General features: G+C 54.0%; 7 protein-coding genes across 7 annotated transcripts; 2 read left to right on the top strand and 5 right to left on the bottom strand.

Moving 5' to 3' along the window:
• Nucleotides 1-1666: 1666 nt before the first annotated feature.
• CLAFUR5_13968 (uncharacterized protein) lies at nt 1667-2428 on the bottom strand (the record flags this gene model as incomplete). Its single annotated transcript, XM_047913116.1, has 3 exons — nt 1667-2031; nt 2099-2285; nt 2342-2428. 3 exons carry the CDS (start codon nt 2426-2428, stop codon nt 1667-1669), a joined length of 639 nt encoding a protein of 212 aa, XP_047769052.1.
• Nucleotides 2429-2770: 342 nt separating this feature from the next.
• On the top strand, nt 2771-4128 carry CLAFUR5_13967 (Ethanolamine-phosphate cytidylyltransferase; the record flags this gene model as incomplete). Its single annotated transcript, XM_047913115.1, has 2 exons — nt 2771-2906; nt 2972-4128. The coding sequence occupies 2 exons, from the start codon at nt 2771-2773 to the stop codon at nt 4126-4128; spliced, it is 1293 nt and encodes a 430-aa protein (XP_047768718.1).
• A 236-nt stretch (nt 4129-4364) lies between these two features.
• On the bottom strand, nt 4365-5187 carry CLAFUR5_13966 (uncharacterized protein; the record flags this gene model as incomplete). Its single annotated transcript, XM_047913114.1, has 3 exons — nt 4365-4580; nt 4730-4907; nt 5099-5187. The coding sequence occupies 3 exons, from the start codon at nt 5185-5187 to the stop codon at nt 4365-4367; spliced, it is 483 nt and encodes a 160-aa protein (XP_047768595.1).
• Nucleotides 5188-7550: 2363 nt separating this feature from the next.
• On the bottom strand, nt 7551-8430 carry CLAFUR5_13965 (uncharacterized protein; the record flags this gene model as incomplete). The annotated part of the gene is made up of 3 exons (XM_047913113.1): nt 7551-7889; nt 7962-8159; nt 8212-8430. 3 exons carry the CDS (start codon nt 8428-8430, stop codon nt 7551-7553), a joined length of 756 nt encoding a protein of 251 aa, XP_047768716.1.
• Nucleotides 8431-10473: 2043 nt separating this feature from the next.
• CLAFUR5_13964 (O-methyltransferase AMT9) lies at nt 10474-11833 on the bottom strand (the record flags this gene model as incomplete). Its single annotated transcript, XM_047913112.1, has 2 exons — nt 10474-11577; nt 11627-11833. 2 exons carry the CDS (start codon nt 11831-11833, stop codon nt 10474-10476), a joined length of 1311 nt encoding a protein of 436 aa, XP_047768717.1.
• A 339-nt stretch (nt 11834-12172) lies between these two features.
• On the top strand, nt 12173-13329 carry CLAFUR5_13963 (2-oxoglutarate-dependent dioxygenase citB; the record flags this gene model as incomplete). Its single annotated transcript, XM_047913111.1, has 2 exons — nt 12173-12610; nt 12664-13329. 2 exons carry the CDS (start codon nt 12173-12175, stop codon nt 13327-13329), a joined length of 1104 nt encoding a protein of 367 aa, XP_047768598.1.
• A 158-nt stretch (nt 13330-13487) lies between these two features.
• CLAFUR5_13962 (Adenylate-forming reductase cicB) lies at nt 13488-16550 on the bottom strand (the record flags this gene model as incomplete). Its single annotated transcript, XM_047913110.1, has 1 exon — nt 13488-16550. One exon carries the CDS (start codon nt 16548-16550, stop codon nt 13488-13490), a length of 3063 nt encoding a protein of 1020 aa, XP_047768719.1.
• Nucleotides 16551-16556: the final 6 nt, after the last annotated feature.

Below are 16556 nucleotides of genomic sequence, written 5' to 3'. Positions count from 1 at the left end.
AGTTGGGATGGTTTGCTGGCCCTGAGGAGTAGCTGGGGATTTGAGGAGTGAGATGCCTGGTGTGCCATGTGTGCCGTGCGCAGGGAGGTGGGACAGAAGTGAGACAGAAGGTGTGGTGTTGCGGTGGGTGTGATTGTGGTGGAGGGTGCATGCTGGTTTTGCCACGGGGAGGTTTTGTCAGATTCTGGCTTGCTGGCTGTGGACCTGTGGTGGTGAAGGGTTTCGAGATGGGGCGGTGAGAGTGTCTTCCGAGTGAGGGTGGCAATTTCTGCTTATGGATCGAGAGCGTCTAGGCACTACGGTGGAGTCTGGAGCGGATGTCTTTCTCCTGACTGTCCGGTACGTCCACTTACGACTCTGCGAGTGTATGGGACCAACATCCGAATCCCGGCTTCGAGGAGTCTATCTTCCTTCATCCGCCTCACTTCCTATTCTGGGCAATCGTGCTCCATCTTCCGCACAGCTGAAACATGCCAGCTCAAGGCCAACTATGCTAGCGCCTTTTGACGGCTTCTGGCAACAACGACAGACTGGACTGGAATATCGATCACGGCTGCAGGCACAACTCGATCGACGCGGGTTTGGAGTCTTCTTATAGCCAGAATGTCGGTCGCCGTTGCACGGTCTTTGACGGATGCGGCTGTTTTCGCGATGTGGTCGACTTCCAAATAGAGCAGCGAGGTCAGCATGCAGGTCTGAGCATCATAGAACGAAGAGAAAGTCCGACTGGAGAGCCTGGGCTTGAACACGCAGCTGGTAGTGGAGGATAGAGTGCGGTGAAAGGCGCCAAGCATAGCCTCATTGCTGGTTTCGACCGCCTGCTGCTCTCTTGGGACTGTAACGAACGCCACTTTCAGATACAGTCACAGAGGAGGGTCTGATGCAGACCCTCCCTGATACCGAAAGTACGGGACACAATATCGAGTCGGTCTGCCACGCACTGTCTTCGTTCACGGCATGGATATGAAATATCCTTGGAGTGCCTATCATGCAATGGAACGCGATTCTGATTTGGGCGTGAGTCTTTTTAAAGATACTGTGCTCACAGCAAAGCCTCTCTCATGTTGCGCTTGTAGCATGTATTGCTGTACTATCACTGTAGACTGACGCTGACATGCCCAGTCCGTGGCCCCCGCGGCTCGTCGATGTCGTCTCCTGTGTCGAGAGCAAAGTCCATAGCGTGTGAGTACAACAGTCCCTGCATCACCTCGCTTCGATTGTCCTCCGAGGGCTGGTGACAAAGTTGATTGTCGCCGAGCGCTTCGATGCCTATCGAAGCACAGGCTGTTGCTTCAACACGCGAGCATGTGGCTAAGTAGCGAGGTCCGACTAGTGCTGTCGAGGGTACAGCGCGTTGACGTATTATGATTCCACGGATATAACGTTCCTTTAGCAGCTCTCCAGAAGTGAAGTCGACAAATGAAGTCCGGCTGCTCAGCGGACCAGATATCCACATCGGAATATGCCACTGGGTCAACCGCAGCTGCGGGGCTGGAAGGTGGACGTCCTTTCCAGGTGTCTCTTGCATCGATTCACATGCGGCAGTTGTTCTTACTGAGGCCAAAATCGTTGTATCTGGGTATCTTTTACTGCCGCTCAGACGCCATACGCCTCGCTCTTGATCGTATTCATGCCGCGCCATCCCTCAGCCTTTCCATCTCTGATCTCAAAGCTCTTTCTTCCCCTCACTCCCCATCTTCATCCCCTCCATCTGTATCTTCTCCCCCTTGTTCGGTCCACTCTTCACCTCCCCACTCCTCAACGCCCAAAGCGCTACAATGCCCTGACTGAGCATAGCAATCACGCTCCCACACGCTATCGCCCATACATTGACCGAGATGCTTCCCAGCGGCGCACGTGGTAGTGATAGAACCCACTCAGCATGGTACGGAACCCATCCTTGCGGAAGCCAGAACATGGGCTGCTTGGCGTAGTAGGTGGTGAGCAGGAAGTTGACGCCTTGGGTCCCGACCCAGCGGAGTTTGGAGACGATGGAGTCGAAGGTGGAGCGGAGGGATCGGGAGGATTGTGCTAGGGAGAGGGTCATGTTAGATTGTGCTGCGCCCTCGTGGGATGATGTGGGGACGCTGTTTCTTACCTTGCTTATCGTACTTCTCTTTGGCCTTGTCGTGACCTCTGCGCAGGCGGGCCCATTTTGCGAAGTTGTCTTGTGCTGAAGTTGCTGTCATTTCGCGGTTGAGACGGACGACTTCATCGCGGAGCTTTTTGGTTTCTTGGCTGTCGCCGGCTGGGGAGCTGGGCAGTTTGGTGAAGAAGCACCATGCCTGAAGGTATGTATTAGTTACGGTAGGCTTTCGAAGGCATCGGTATATTCACGTACTATGTCGTTGACAGTCTGCGCGCCGAATGCGCTGATCACGTTGAGAGCGAGCTGCGCCAGGAACACGACTGCCACGACTGATATCATCCTGGCGGTATGTGGGTGTTGCAGCCGTAGGATGAGGTCGCTCTCCCAGCCTGTATGGATCTGGGCTACTCGGGCGGTGACTCGCGATATGTTTTGGTGGATGTCGCGTGAAGATGGAGTCCAACATTTCCAAGCTTGTGCTGGCCATGTCATTCTGGATCTCGCGGGGCCTCCACCTCCAATTCACCTTGATGCTAACATAGCACTCGTCGTGGAGCAGCAAAACATTCACATCGTGTCATATGATATCCAGAGCATAGTCAGACGCCCGAAGAGACGCTCCATAGCCTCTCGGATGGCATACAACTCCATCCACCTTCCACACCGCTCCTACTGCCCGAAATGGCACCCCGCACTGATCCTGATGTTGGTTGCAGTGTTCCTGAAGCTGGTCAATGGCCCGTTGACCCTCAAGAACATGTACCCATTCGCGAAGACAGACTATGGATCGATGGCTGCTTCGACTTCTTCCACCACGGTACAGCATCAGCCCCCTCTTCGCGCAGACGTAGCAATAGCAATGGCTGAGACAACCCACCATAGGCCACGCAGGCGTCATGCTCCAGTCAAGACGCTTCGGGAATGACTTGCTTGTGGGACTTCACAATGACGAGGACATCGCGGCCAACAAAGGGCCGACTGTCATGAACCTGGCTGAAAGAGTCGCTGCCGTCAATGCATGCCGTTTCTCAACGCTTTGCGTGCCCCATGCGCCGTATGTGACGAGCATACCGTGGATCAGCCATTATGGATGTCGGTACGTTACCCATGGAGACGACATTACGAGCGATGCCAGTGGGGAGGACTGCTACAGGTTCGTGAAGAAGGCGGGAAGGATGAAGATCGTGCCGAGGACGCCTGGGATCAGTACGACAGATCTGGTGGGGAGGATGTTGGCTTGCACGAAAGATCATTTCATCGACAGCTTGGTGGACTGCTTCGAAGGGAGGGAAGATACGAGCGGGAAAGCAGGCGGAGCAGAAGGTGGGCAAGAGATGCATAAGCGGATACAAGAATATGCCGCGGCACCAAATGGTGTCGATCCATACGTGGAGGTGTACAGTTACGCTTGGGAGGCTGGACAGAGAGACGGACATAAGTTCACGTCGTTGGTATCCGGCAGCCAACCCAGATCCGACCAGCGTCTGGTATACGTGGACGGCGGCTTCGATCTCTTCTCCTCTGGTCACATCGCCTTCCTCGAGTCTGTCGCCAAACTCGAGCCAGGTGCCTTCATCGTCGCTGGAGTCCACGACGACAAAGTCATCAACCAATACCGTGGCGTGAACTACCCCATCATGAACATCTTCGAGCGAGGTTTGTGCGTTGTGCAGTGCACTTATATTCACAGCGTCGTATTTGGAGCACCTTACACACCATCGAAGGCCTATCTCGAATCATTGCCCTTTGGCAGGACTCCGGATGCAGTCTACCATGGTCGCACAGCTTTCATGCCGACGTCGCTGGACCCATACGCGGACGCGAAGGCTATGGGCATTTTCAAGGAAACTCCCGAGCATGACTTTCAAGATGTCAATGCTGCGCAGATCGTGCAAAGGATCATGGATAGCAGAGACGAGTATGAAGCACGACAGAAGAAGAAGGGGCAGAAAGCCGTGGGCGAGGAAGCGCATCATAAGCGTGAGCTGCTTGAGCGTGAGGCGGAAACTGAGAGGCAGAGACGATTGAACGAAGCTTGATAATGGCATTAACAATGCGACAGCATGAAGATTCAACCTCTTCGTGCATTCGATAACATCAATTCGCTTCCAAGCAGCATCGACCAACGATGGACATGATGCAAAGTGTCGGGCTTCCGCCGACCTTCATTCGACCCTTTCGCTGCTGCTCAGCCTAACGAATTGAATCTCTCTCTCTGCGATAGAGCGCTCACTTACCAGTCGGATCAGCGTTATTCGTTACTCTGCGACCGCAACTAGCTCAACTTCCTCTTCTCCTCCGCAAGCTCATCGCTCGCCCACTTCGCTTTCTCAAGCCTGGACAGCAAGTCACCTGTAGCGTTGGCCTGCGCCTTGGCCTTGTCAACGAAGGCATCGAGATCGTCGGGAAGCCACTCGAGCTCGGAGACTGTCGCACGGGTATACGGCTCTTGCACCGCAGCGAGGGCTTTTTGCAATTGCTCCTCCAGGACCTGTAGGGGGAGGTGTTGGCATCGGAATTGCATCACGACCATCTGCAACAGGTTTGAAGTGCTAGGAGCGCTTTATGCGGATTTCAATCGCTACAGCTTTTGGAGTGAGGCGGTCACCTCTTTTTGCCAGATGCCCTCGGAGAACCTACCTGGATCTTGTACTTCGCCTTCACCTCGGCTTCGATCTGCGCCCTGATCGCTTCGAAGTCTGGCTCGCTGGTTGGAAGGTCGACGCCGCTGTCGTTGTCGTCGTCGTCGTTGTCTGCAGTTCTTGCCTCTGACTGGGAGACACGCCTCTTTTTGTTCGCACTGACGCTGGTGGTGTCCCTACAAGCAGAAGGATGTTAGTCATGCTCGTCGAGAACCACGTGGCAGTGTCTGAGACTATGGTGGGCTGAGTGGGAGATGCGCTGCACGACGCGCTCGATGTACACTCGATGCCTGGTACCCTTTAGCAACGTACCTTCAATACGGGGGAAGACTTTGATCTGTGACTCAGGGCTCTGCTCGACTCGAACGAGCCGAAAATCCGGTCCTCTTTCTTGAAGTAGAGGAAAGCATTGACGGGTCTGTCGGGTGCGCATGGATGCCAGTCTGGGTCCGCCATGTTTTGGCGGTGGTCGGAGGGGTGTCAGTGGTGAGAATGGATGGGGGAAAGGTGCTCATACAGTGTGAGGTCGGGTTTTATCCAGGCATGAGTCGCGGAATTAAGGTTCAGTCCCTGCCAACACGACCCCTGCAAACGCGATGACGAGAGTGTCGTTCACCGTGAGAACTTTTGTCGAGACACTTTTCCCTGGCCGCCGGTGAAAGGAAAAGACACCTTATTCGGCTCATCTGTCGCTACTTCACGACACGAATCCTTGCCTTTTTCGCTACCGCCGCGGGTGAAGTCATGGGCACCCAGGCTTCGCTATCACATGCAAATGGCGAAAAACGGTCACCTGGATCAAGGGACTCTCGGGACAACAAGCGACCTGCAATCAGTGTGACGGCATCCAAAGTCATCACGGGTGTGACTCGAGTCCCACCTGTGAGTCTCCACTGGCCCAGCGCTGCAACCACTGATCGGGCTAAAAGTGGTTCCTGCCCAGCAGGCGATGAACAGCCCGGCAGAACTAGCTCGTGCTATACGTGGACAATGTCCACATCCACAACAGCACAATAGACCCCACTTGTCTCGCGTTTCTGCGAGGGTGCACGTGGTGAATGAAAGGGCGGCCTGTTTGCATGACTGCGTTAGTGACGTGACGTAGTTTTAAAGTTCGGCGGTGCACCGTGCTCACATTCGACAGATATAAGAGACTTCATCGGTCTTCCGACTTCTCACCTCTTCACCACACACCACTTCCACCACTTCCACATCAGCACCTTCTACCGCAAAGATTTTGCGCACTCAACAACCACCACCTCGACATCCAGCTCACAGCACCACCTTCTACCACAAACACTTTGCGCACTCAACATACACCATCCTCGCTGTGTCGCATACCTTGCGCGCGTGCTGACTACTCATACATACAGCATGCAGATACTTCCGCCGTCGTCCGCCATCCTCGTCCTCAGCGTCGTCGTCGTCGCACCCGAAGCTGCTGAAAGACCAACATCAACCCGCCGTACACATGCTCACCAGCTCACAGTCTCTTCGCTCCCGCGTGGGCACTATTGCAACCAAATCTTCTCCCGCGTGGGCTAATCTCGTGCGGCTCCCGCGTGGGCACTCCAAACGTACACCCCTTGCTCCCGCGTGGGCACTATTGCAACCCAACTCAGCTCCCGCGTGGGCTCTCGTGCGGCTCCCGCGTGGGCAATCTAAATGGTAAGTCAACTGGTTTCCTGCCCTACAGATCTCCAGCAGCTTCAGAAACGAGCGACGAGACGACTGATCGGACGACGAACGACGGAGAAGACTGGCATGGCGATGCACCAATCTGATGGACCTGGAGGGAAGCGGTGGGTGTGTGGATACAATATCATGGCCTGGGCTTTTCAATTACGATAGACGGACCGTTGTAGCATTGCAAGGCCGCGGAGTTGATGTTCTGGCACCATCAGCCACGCAACAGGAAAATTAACAGCTATGTGTTTCAAAGACATGAGCATTATCACATACGACCACAGGCCAATGAAAGCGAGGAACCCCGTCCGCTCTTCCATATCTAAGCATTGGACCGCAAGACTAGTACTACGGTAGGTGACTACGTGGGAATCCCTTGTGTTGTATGTTTTTTGCTTTTTGCTTTTTGTTTTTTGCTTTTTGCTTTTTGCTTTTTGCTTTTTGCTTTTTGCTTTTTGCTTTTTGCTTTTTGCTTCTTGCTTTTTGCTTCTTGCTTTTTGCTTTTTGCTCGAGCTTGTGCCGGCGTGAGGCCGGCGTGAGGCCGATCGGGTTCAAGAGCTTGGTCTGAGCTCGTGGTCTTTGTGTGAAGACACTGCTCACCTGTATGTATATGGGGCTTGTGTATTGCTGATAACGTCTAGACTTCACCGCATCGAGGCCTCGGACTTCTCCAAGCACGAGTTGCACATCATTAATGCCAAAGCCGAACACCGCCCGACCCAGTTATCAACGCTTCCATGTAACCATCATAAACTGATCGATCAATTAAGCCTCCCTTTTCCGCATGTTACGCTCATCTTAACTTCATCTTCTCCTCCGCAAGCTGATCTCTCGCCCTCTTTGCTGCCTTCAGCTTACACGGCAAGTCGCCTGTGTCTGTGGCATGCGCCTCGACCTCGTCAATGAAGCTGTCCAGGTCATCGAGGTTCCACTCGGGCGCAGAAGCTACTGCAGAGGTCCAAGGCTCGTGGACGGCAGCGAGAGCTTTTTGCGCTTGCTCTTCGAGGAACCGTGGAAAAAGCATGTGTTAGCCGAAAGATCGGCGGAGAATGGATTGGAGGGGACAGATGGGTCATGTAGCGCTGCGACTCGAGATCGCTCGCTACGCCTGGACCAATCTTGACTAGCCCTTGTCAGCTTGGAGGACTTACCTGGATCTTGTACTTGGCCTCCAGCTCCTGTTCGAGCCGGGCTCTCACTCCGTCCTCGATCTGCGCTCTCATCGCTTCGAGATCTGGCTCGCTGGGTGGAAGGTCGACGCCGCTATCATTGTCACCGTCTGCGTCGTTCGCGCTTGACTCTGGAATACGTCTCTTCTTGTTACTGACATCGGAGGAAGCGTCCTCGTGAGTCACTTCGTTCACACGCTTCATAGGCGCGCGAAGGCAGGTCTTGCCATTGGCAATGAGGACGCAGTCATCGAAGATCTTGGCGACTTGAGCACTTGAGATGATGCACGCAATGGTGAACTCCTGAGTTTACTCGTGCTGGGGACAGAAGTGACGTTCGAACTCGATGCCCAGGCCAGTCTTGAGAACCGATACCTCCCCTGAGAAGTGCTTTGCAACAGAGTCGCGAGGCACCTTCTTGAAAGTCAGGCAGAGGAACGACCACTTGGAAGCTTTTCCGTTGCTGCCAGACCTGTGCAAGTCCTCGCGGAACTTGACTCGTCTCTGATCGATCTTGGAGAACTTCTTGTAGAATGCGGTCTTGTGGTGTAGAGGGCCGCCGATCACCTCCACCTGTCAAATGTCAGCTATCGTCATGAGTGAGACGCTGGAGATTTTGCATTACCTCGCCGTCCTTGTGCTCAAGGAGGTAAACGCATTTGACGTTCCGGTACTGAATGGTGAGATATGCGCGTAGGACATTGCCTTCGAGTTCTGGGACCATCGTGATTTGAGAGTTCTGGCCGACCTCGACACTGTCGAAGCGGCGCGCATCTTTCTCGAAGTGGATCAGGGCATTGGGTGGTTGCTTGGGAGCCAGTGGCACCTGGCTGTCGTTCTCCATCGCGGTGTGTCGGAACTGAGTCTGCGCGCCACGTTGTCTGACAAGTTCGAAGTTCTTGGGACGAGAGGAACGGGTTAGAAGCTGCACTCACGGGCTGAACTTTTGACTAGCGCCTGTGCGTGGATGTGTCGTCCGTTCACTGCTCGAAGCCGAGAGGGCTTCCGACACAATCTGGCTTGCATTCACTGCGACGTCTACGCATTTGCTTGAGAGCGACCGACTTCAGCAACTACATTACTCAGACATGTTGTCTCGCTCAAGAAGCAGTTCTATATCGCATTGAAGTCTTATAGCCGGCAACAGCGACAGCAGCACCTCGAGTCTTCGCCCGTATACTGCAAGAGCCGGAAGTCACATGCAATGGCTCGGCGTGGCAGGGTCCATGAATCTGAGTCCTGGCTCGGATCGTACCCATCTGCCGCTCCCGAGTCGCTAGTTCAACACCAGCAACCTGTACTCCCCGACGAGCAAGTTCGACGGCCTTACTGGCTATTTCTGACCTTCGGGCTCAGGTGACTCCCTCGACCACTTCCAGGCATGGCCCACTGTAGTGCAGAGAGTGAACGGACGATAGCTCAGCTCAGCCGAGTGACTCACCCACAGCCCGCGCGTCCGTGCGCTTGTTTACAAGCGCTAACGTTACGTTTCCTTTCCGCTCCTTCAGCTTCCCTCTTAACTCTGGACACACCTGCAGCAAACTCTCATCACTTCACCACAAACTGATAGTATACAACACTCAGCACACAACACCCATAGTGCGATAACTCCAACACATCCACCATGCAACACCTTGAACACAACCACCACTAACATCGAGCGCTGACCACTTACATGCACAGGAAACAGATTCCGTTACCGCCTTACCACCAACCAGATTCCATCGTCACCGAGTTGAAGCTGCTGGAGATCACACTTCATGTTTGACAAATGATACTGACCACCTCATAGTCCCCCTCTTCACCACCTCGTACCGCTCGCGAGGGGCATCCCCAAGGTACACATCGCTCGCGACGGGCATCTTTTCGTATTTCCTAGGTCGGCTCGCGATGGGCATACCAAACGCACAGCCCTCAGCTCGCGACGGGCACCCCTTGCACATTTCCTTCGTGCGGCTCGCGACGGGCATACCAAACGCACACCCCTTAGCTCGCGACGGGCAACTTCTCGTATTTTCCTAGTGTGGCTCGCGACGGCCATACCAAACGCACAACCCTCAGCTCGCGACGGGCACCCCACACACCTAGCTCCTTTGTGAGCTCTTCCTTTTGGTGAGTTCACCTGATCTCCCCCTACAGATCTTCAGCAGCTTCAGACTCGATGGCGATAGGACACGGCGACGATGTGATGGTGCCGGATGCTTGGGGGAGCAGATGACCAAGAAAAGAAACTACGTAAGCTTCACTACAAACTCATGCTGCTAATTAGCGAGGAGAAGGCTCCTGAGTCGTCAGTAATGATCTCAGCGAACGCAGAGACGCCGGGAGCTATCTGCCATGCAAGCCATGGGACGACTGCGAGGGCCGGTGACATAGTCGATTGCCGCCAAGCGCTTCGACTACCTATCGAGACGCAGGCCGTTACTTCAACACGCTGGCATCGAGGGTGATACCAGGGTGAGGTCGTAAATCATTTCTCTGAGCTCGGGGGGTAGATCTGGGAAGCCAGTCTTGTTGGGACTAAGTTTGTTCATGGCTTTCGGTATGTGGAAGATGCCGCCTGTGTTGGGTCTGAGCTGGGCTCTCGGGTCGATGTTGTTGTGGTCGTTGCCTCAAAAAAGTGCAAGTTGATGCATCATCCGTGAATTCAAAGTGACAGTGGATTAACTCACGCTCATGATCTCGAGGACAGGATTAAATATGACTCTGACTCGTGCATGTCTGTTTTGTTTGAGGACTCTGGGCCAATGTAGCGTCGTTCATTCTGCTTACTATACAAGAGCCCCCGGGACCACCCGCTCGGATTTCCTCCAAGACCACGGACTGCTCATATGTCAACGGAAGATCTTGCCAGCAGCAAGGCCTCACGCTCCAAAGCGTAGCGAAGTCATGCTTCAGCGACAAGCTCGATGGGCTTGCTGACCTGACTCTTAATCGGCATCGTGGTCCCAGCCACAACATCGGCGCCTCGCCAAGAAGCCTCAATCAGACTCACAGCACTCCCTGGCGGGATCTTCGTGCCAATAAACTGGAACCCGGCACCAGCCTTGTCAAACAGAGCAGCCCAGTCATCTTGTGTCCTCTCGAGACTATTCCAACCCAAGGCTTGAATCATGTCCAAGTTCCTTGGCTGCTTCTGGCTCCACTTCGTAGTTGCAACAGCATCTGGTAGGAACTCGTAAATGACGATGCGTGCCCCTGGCTTCAGTGCTGGGATCAAGGCGTGCAGAATCTTGGTGGCATACTTGTCCGCCCAGTTGTGGAAGATGAAACGGAAGAAATAGACGTCTGCGCCGTGTACTGGTTGCTCTGAGAAGAAGTCATGGGGCATGAAGTTGACTTGGTGCTGTAGCTCGGCTGGCAGTTCTTTCTTTCCGCTGTGAACAGTACCTTCCAAGTCCTGAACGACAAACCTTAGAGCTGGGAAGGCCTTGGCTAGGGCAATACTGACGGAACCGTGGCCACCGCCAACATCAACGACTGTTGCTTTCGCATCATTGAGAGCAGCCCAGTCGTAGCCGTTGACCAGGTGGCTGAGATCGTACAGAGAGCCTTTGGTCATGAACCTCATGCCTGCGCCAAATCTTCGAGATCGCTCCGGGTCATCCGCCAGGAGGCGATAGAACGGCTTCTCCGTGGCCTCGGCAACATTAAATCCAGTCTCGTTGGGTTCGCTGCTGTTCGGCCACTTCTCATATGCTCTCACCGTCTGCAAAGCTGCTGGTGCAAGGTCTTCGAGAAGGAAGCCGACTGTATCCATAGCGCCTGTGTCGTTGCGAAGGAGAAGTGACGCTGGGCTATGACCTACGAAACCTGGTCGAGTCTCGACAAAGAAGTTGCTGGCCATAGCATGCTGCAAGAATCGACGCAACGGTCCCGGATCAACGCCTGCGGCTTTTGCGACGTCTTCGAAGGATGTATCACCCTCGGCTGGTACATATGCTGGTATCTTGTTGTGGTAGATGTAGTGAAGAGCTTGAAGATCGGTGAACTGCTTGCCTCAGCTTTGCACATCAGGTTTGTAATACACTGTGACTTACCGTGAAGAGCGTCTCAAGCATAGAGCCGACAGCTCCTAGGCTCAAACGCTTCATTGCTTGGGAGGCATCAACAAGATTCTTTCTCTCCGTCTCCAGCTCCGGCGGCAGGTCGCTGAGGGTGTCGCATTGGAAGCTTGTTTCCGCAAAAGCATCCAGCTTTCTCGCTGATTCGAGCGCCTGCTCAGCGAGTTGTGTCAAAGTCGTCATCGCTGCAGTAGGAACAATGTCTAAGGACTGAAGATGCAATCACAAGTAAACCACAAGAGGTAGTTGAGCTGTATCGTGTTATCAATCTCTGCGCAACGACCAGTAACGGACTTTACCTGCAAGCATGCAGAGACTCCGATGATGCTCTGCAGTTGCACAAAGTTGCGCCCTCAGAGCCAGTGGTGCGCCTTTGACGTGCTCGCGGGTCCGGGACCTTCGCCAGCTCCTTCAGCCTCAGCTGTATCCGTTGGGGTGCGATGCGAAACTTTGGAACCTTGGTCTGATAGTCTGTCGATATTAGTTCTCGGCTTCACCGTCGTGCGCCGGACATAGGCCAAGATGAGCATCTCCATGCCACGCAAAGCGCAACTGCCACGAACAGCGACTCTCCTCTTCGGAGCATACAGAATCCAGAGCCACGTCCAAGCCGGGCATACTTGCTCTAGCTTCAATTCTCGAGCGATGTCGACGCAAGCAGATCTTGCCATACCTACCATCGATGTGTCCAGCTTTCTGAAGCAGCCTTCATCTCCTGCTGCACGCGAAGTCATCGATCAGGTTCGTGCAGCATGTGAGACGACCGGCTTCTTCCAGATTGTGAATCATGGAATTCCGTCGCCGTTGCAAGAAAGTGTCTTCACCGCAGCTCGGAAGTTCTTCGCACTGCCGATGGAGGAGAAGCGTTCGCTGGATGCGAAGCACAATGTTGGACATCGTGGCTATGATGTGCTCGAAAGTCAGTCGTACGAAGAGGGCGTGCTCCCGGATCTGAAGGAGGTAAGTGCTAGCAACAACATATCATTCTCTGGGGAATTGCTAAGCGTCAATAGGGACTGTATGTTGGTAACGACATTCCAGCGTCCGATGAGCGTACCAAGTCAGGACGCTTCTTCATGGGCCCGAATGTATGGCCGCAGAGCCTCGATTCTGCAGATCTGCGACAGCCTGTCGAAGCATACTACTCTGCCGTCTACGCATTGTCGCTTCGTGTTCTCGACATGATGGCTCCTGCTCTGCCATACGACGTCAAAGATCTCTTCAGTCGCTTTACCGGTGCTGACCTGGTCGCTGCTCCTCTACGCCTGGTGCACTACCCACCAGCACGGGCCACCAAGCAGCGTCAATTGGGGTCGTCTGCTCACACTGACTTTGGCGCGATCACGCTGCTGCTGTCAGATGGCGTTCCCGGCTTAGAGGTTCAGAACCGCAAGTCAGGCTCCTGGATGCAAGTTCCTCCTTCCGAGGACGCTTATGTCGTTCATGTTGGGGACATGTTGCAGATGTGGACGGGCGGTCGGCTCAAGAGTAGTGTTCATCGCGTCCTCAATGGTGAAGAGAGGGATCGGTATAGCATTGTGTTCTTTTTCGATGGCAACCTGGACTGTCCTTTGACTCCGCTTGATGAGAAGGATAGGATTGAGGGACAGGAGGTGCCCACTGTTGAGGGTCATATGTTGAAGAGGATGGCAGATTCGTATGGCAAGGGAAAGAAGTAGATCCAGACAGTCGTTTAGTCATCAGCCAAGATATTGCACCTGACATCCGACGTTCCTGACTTCTGCACGTCTCTTACTGCATGTATCTTTTGCCTTTGCTTCTGGTCTTTGAGTGGCCCATCGTTACGGAACAGTGTATGATCCAGTCCTATCTGGTACTACTTGAGGAATCCCGACTCGCGCCATCGAGCAACATATCTCCCGATCTCCACATCGCTCACTCCACCCACGCGTCTGAGTGCTGGAGAGACCTCACGCGCTGCGAATGTATCCAGAGTTACCTGTCCGCACGCCATACGCTCGAAGTGTGTCTGGAAGTTAGGCAAAAGCTTGACAGCGGGAGAGTCGGTTGACGCCGTCTGGGACAATTCGGCCAGCCACTGATCGTACGCCGTGGTCTTGTGAAGACCGAGTTGGCGGCGTATGATGGACAACATATCCGCCCAAGACTGTCGTATCGGCGACTCTACATGGAAGCAGAGCCTCTCCGATCCAGTGTCCAAGAGAATGTCACACGCAACCTCCGCGGCTTGATCCACTGGGATCCAGGACAGCGTTCCTGACATCTCTGGCAAGGCACCCATGACCAGGCTGCTCTTCAACAGGGCAGGTATATGTTCCTCCTCGTTCCAGATCCCAGTCTTTGAGTTTCCGCATAGTTGTCCCATTCGGATGTACTGGACAGTGGCAGTCGAGCAGTGTGTGGAAGCATGTTCAACAATGGCTTCGCACACAAGCTTTGCCCTCGCATAGCCAATGTCCAGTGCGCAGCAAGAGATGAATACAAACTTCGGTGTCGCATCTCTGCCAGATCTGCCGATCTTATCAACGAGAGACAGCAGGTTTCGCAGAGCTTGGAAAGCAGGTGCAAAGGACGCCAGAGTCAGTTTAAAGTCCATTGGCCAACCAGCATGCATGACCCATCTGACAGAGGTCAAGACTTGCTGGTAGTCCTCCCCGCTTAGGCCCAGGTCCTGACTTGCAAGGTCGCACTCCAGAACGCGGACCTTACTTTCTGCCACCTCGTCCAGGTCAAGCCCTCTGAGGCTCAAAGCCTTCAACAATCTCGCCTTTGGATCACACTCCGGCTCTGGGCGTATGAGACAAAAGACAGTATGGATGTTGGGTGACTTCGCCAGGTGCTCGACAACGTGCGAGCCCAGACCTCCAGTAGCTCCAGTGATAAGTGCAATATGCACTCTATTGCTCGTTGAGTATTGCGCCACGAGCTTGTCCATCGCAACTTGGTCGAACTCGGTGTCGAACTCCTCGTGGTGAACGCCTCGCATTGCGTCTGCCATCTTCCGAATCGATGGAAAGCGGTAGACGAAGTCGCGCGGCAGAGACTCCGCCTGAAGAGCCATCTTCTGCGAATTTGCTAACGATGCTTGTTGCCTGCGGCGAAGTTGCACTGCCTGAAGGGAGTCCAGACCTCTTGCAAAGAGGTCGTCGTCGGGAGAAAGTCCTCCTGGCTGGGATCGTAAGTGACAATGTTTATGGAGCATTGTACTAATATCATCTTCAAAGTTCTCCCAACGCAGAGGCTCGGCGAGTTTCTTGTTCACCGAATTGTCCAATCGCGTGTACACGTTCGATATTTCCACTTCGAATGTCGTATACACTTCTCTGCGCAGTATGGAGCCTTTGTCCGATCGTGGCAGTTCTGCATCATGGGGGACAACAATCACGCACTGTTTCGATAAAACTTGCGCATGAGCGTCCATCAGCAGGTTCGCGTTCTGGATATCTGGCCAAATCAAATCCACGAACCGACCATGTTCCTGAACATCGACCCTGTGTGCTGGCTGGAGCAGCAGGCCGACCTCAGTCTGATCGTTACCAAAGACGATGGCAGACTTGACATCTGGATGCTCTGTGACCTGGGCTTCCAGTATCCCTGGTCGGACTTTCTCACCATTGGCCAGCACCAATACATCATCCATCCTGCCAACAGCTGCATAGTTCTGGTGGACACTAAGCGGTGCTCGAACAAGCTCATCTTGGATCTGAAAAATACTGTTCCAACCCGGTGGCTGAACCGACAAGCGAAACTGTTGCCGTCCATCGTCGTTCACACCGGTCGGCTGAAGCTGGATGCCTGCATCCTCGCGAAGTCGAAAATAATGCCAATCATAGTCACTTCCGGGAACAAAGATCGGCGCCAGAGGACCACTCTCGGTTGCGCCGTAATGGTTCAACAATGGTACTCCACCTACAATGAGTGCTTGTCCAGCAGATTCTTTCAGCTTGCCGCCTCCGAAAGCGACGAACGCAAGTTGCTTCAACACTTTGAGCCCATCGGATGCTGCCATGTCTTCCAATACCGACGGCACGCTGATGAGCGACCCGGCGTTGACGAGTCGAAGGTAATGAACCATGGCGGGCGCATTTGGTATCTCCGATTTTGGAGGCAAGCATACTGTCAGTCCCACACTCAAGGCCAGGCATGAGGGAAGCAGGCCATATCCATGGAAGAGCGGCAGTGTTGACAAGCATGGTCCATCCGGGGTTACGGGCAGATCATGGCAGGTAGCAAATGCCAGCAGATAACGCTCTGTGTGGTATATTGGCTTCGGCATGCCCGTAGTGCCTGATGAGTGAAGAATCAGACTGTGTTCGGTATGCTTGGTCGGCGTGCCCTGTGCCAACGAGGTATGACTGGACATCGACATGCTCTCGTCCCTGGCAATCAGAGCTTCCAAGGACTCCTGTTCATGGACTGAAAATTGCTCGAACGACACATGATTCGCCACGGCGTCTTTTACGCGCTCGAGCAGGTTTGCGCTGGCAATGATCTTGGACGTTCCGGTCGCCTTCAGCAAGTGCTCGATAGCCGAAGGACTCAACCGTGCTGAAAGCAACACGACCGGAACTTTGCGATGCATCAGTGCAAACATGTAGATGATCAGGCAGACATGGCTTGCCATGAGGAGAGCCACTGGCTGCGAAGCTTCTGGAGCTCCTCCCAAGACAGTCTGAGCAAGATCATTGCTGCATGCTAAGATTGTTGACTTCAAGGTACGGAAGCTGATGACGAGCTTTTCCGTCAGACCCCCGTCGACGTCCTTGGTCAGCTGGATTGCGAAGGTGTGGTTTGGATTGTGTTTGGCGTTGAAGTCGACGAGGTCCAAGATGCTGTGGAATGGGCAGTCCGGATCTCGAAGAGTGACAACTGGGCGATGGAAGTCGTCGCTGGACGTTGCTGCTGCCATGTCGCCCATTTTGCG

This window comes from Fulvia fulva, chromosome 12 (assembly GCF_020509005.1).
Source record: "Fulvia fulva chromosome 12, complete sequence".
Classification (NCBI taxonomy): Eukaryota; Fungi; Ascomycota; class Dothideomycetes; order Mycosphaerellales; family Mycosphaerellaceae; genus Fulvia; species Fulvia fulva.
Note: the sequence above shows the minus strand (reverse complement) of the source record. Positions and strands in the feature narration are given on the sequence as shown.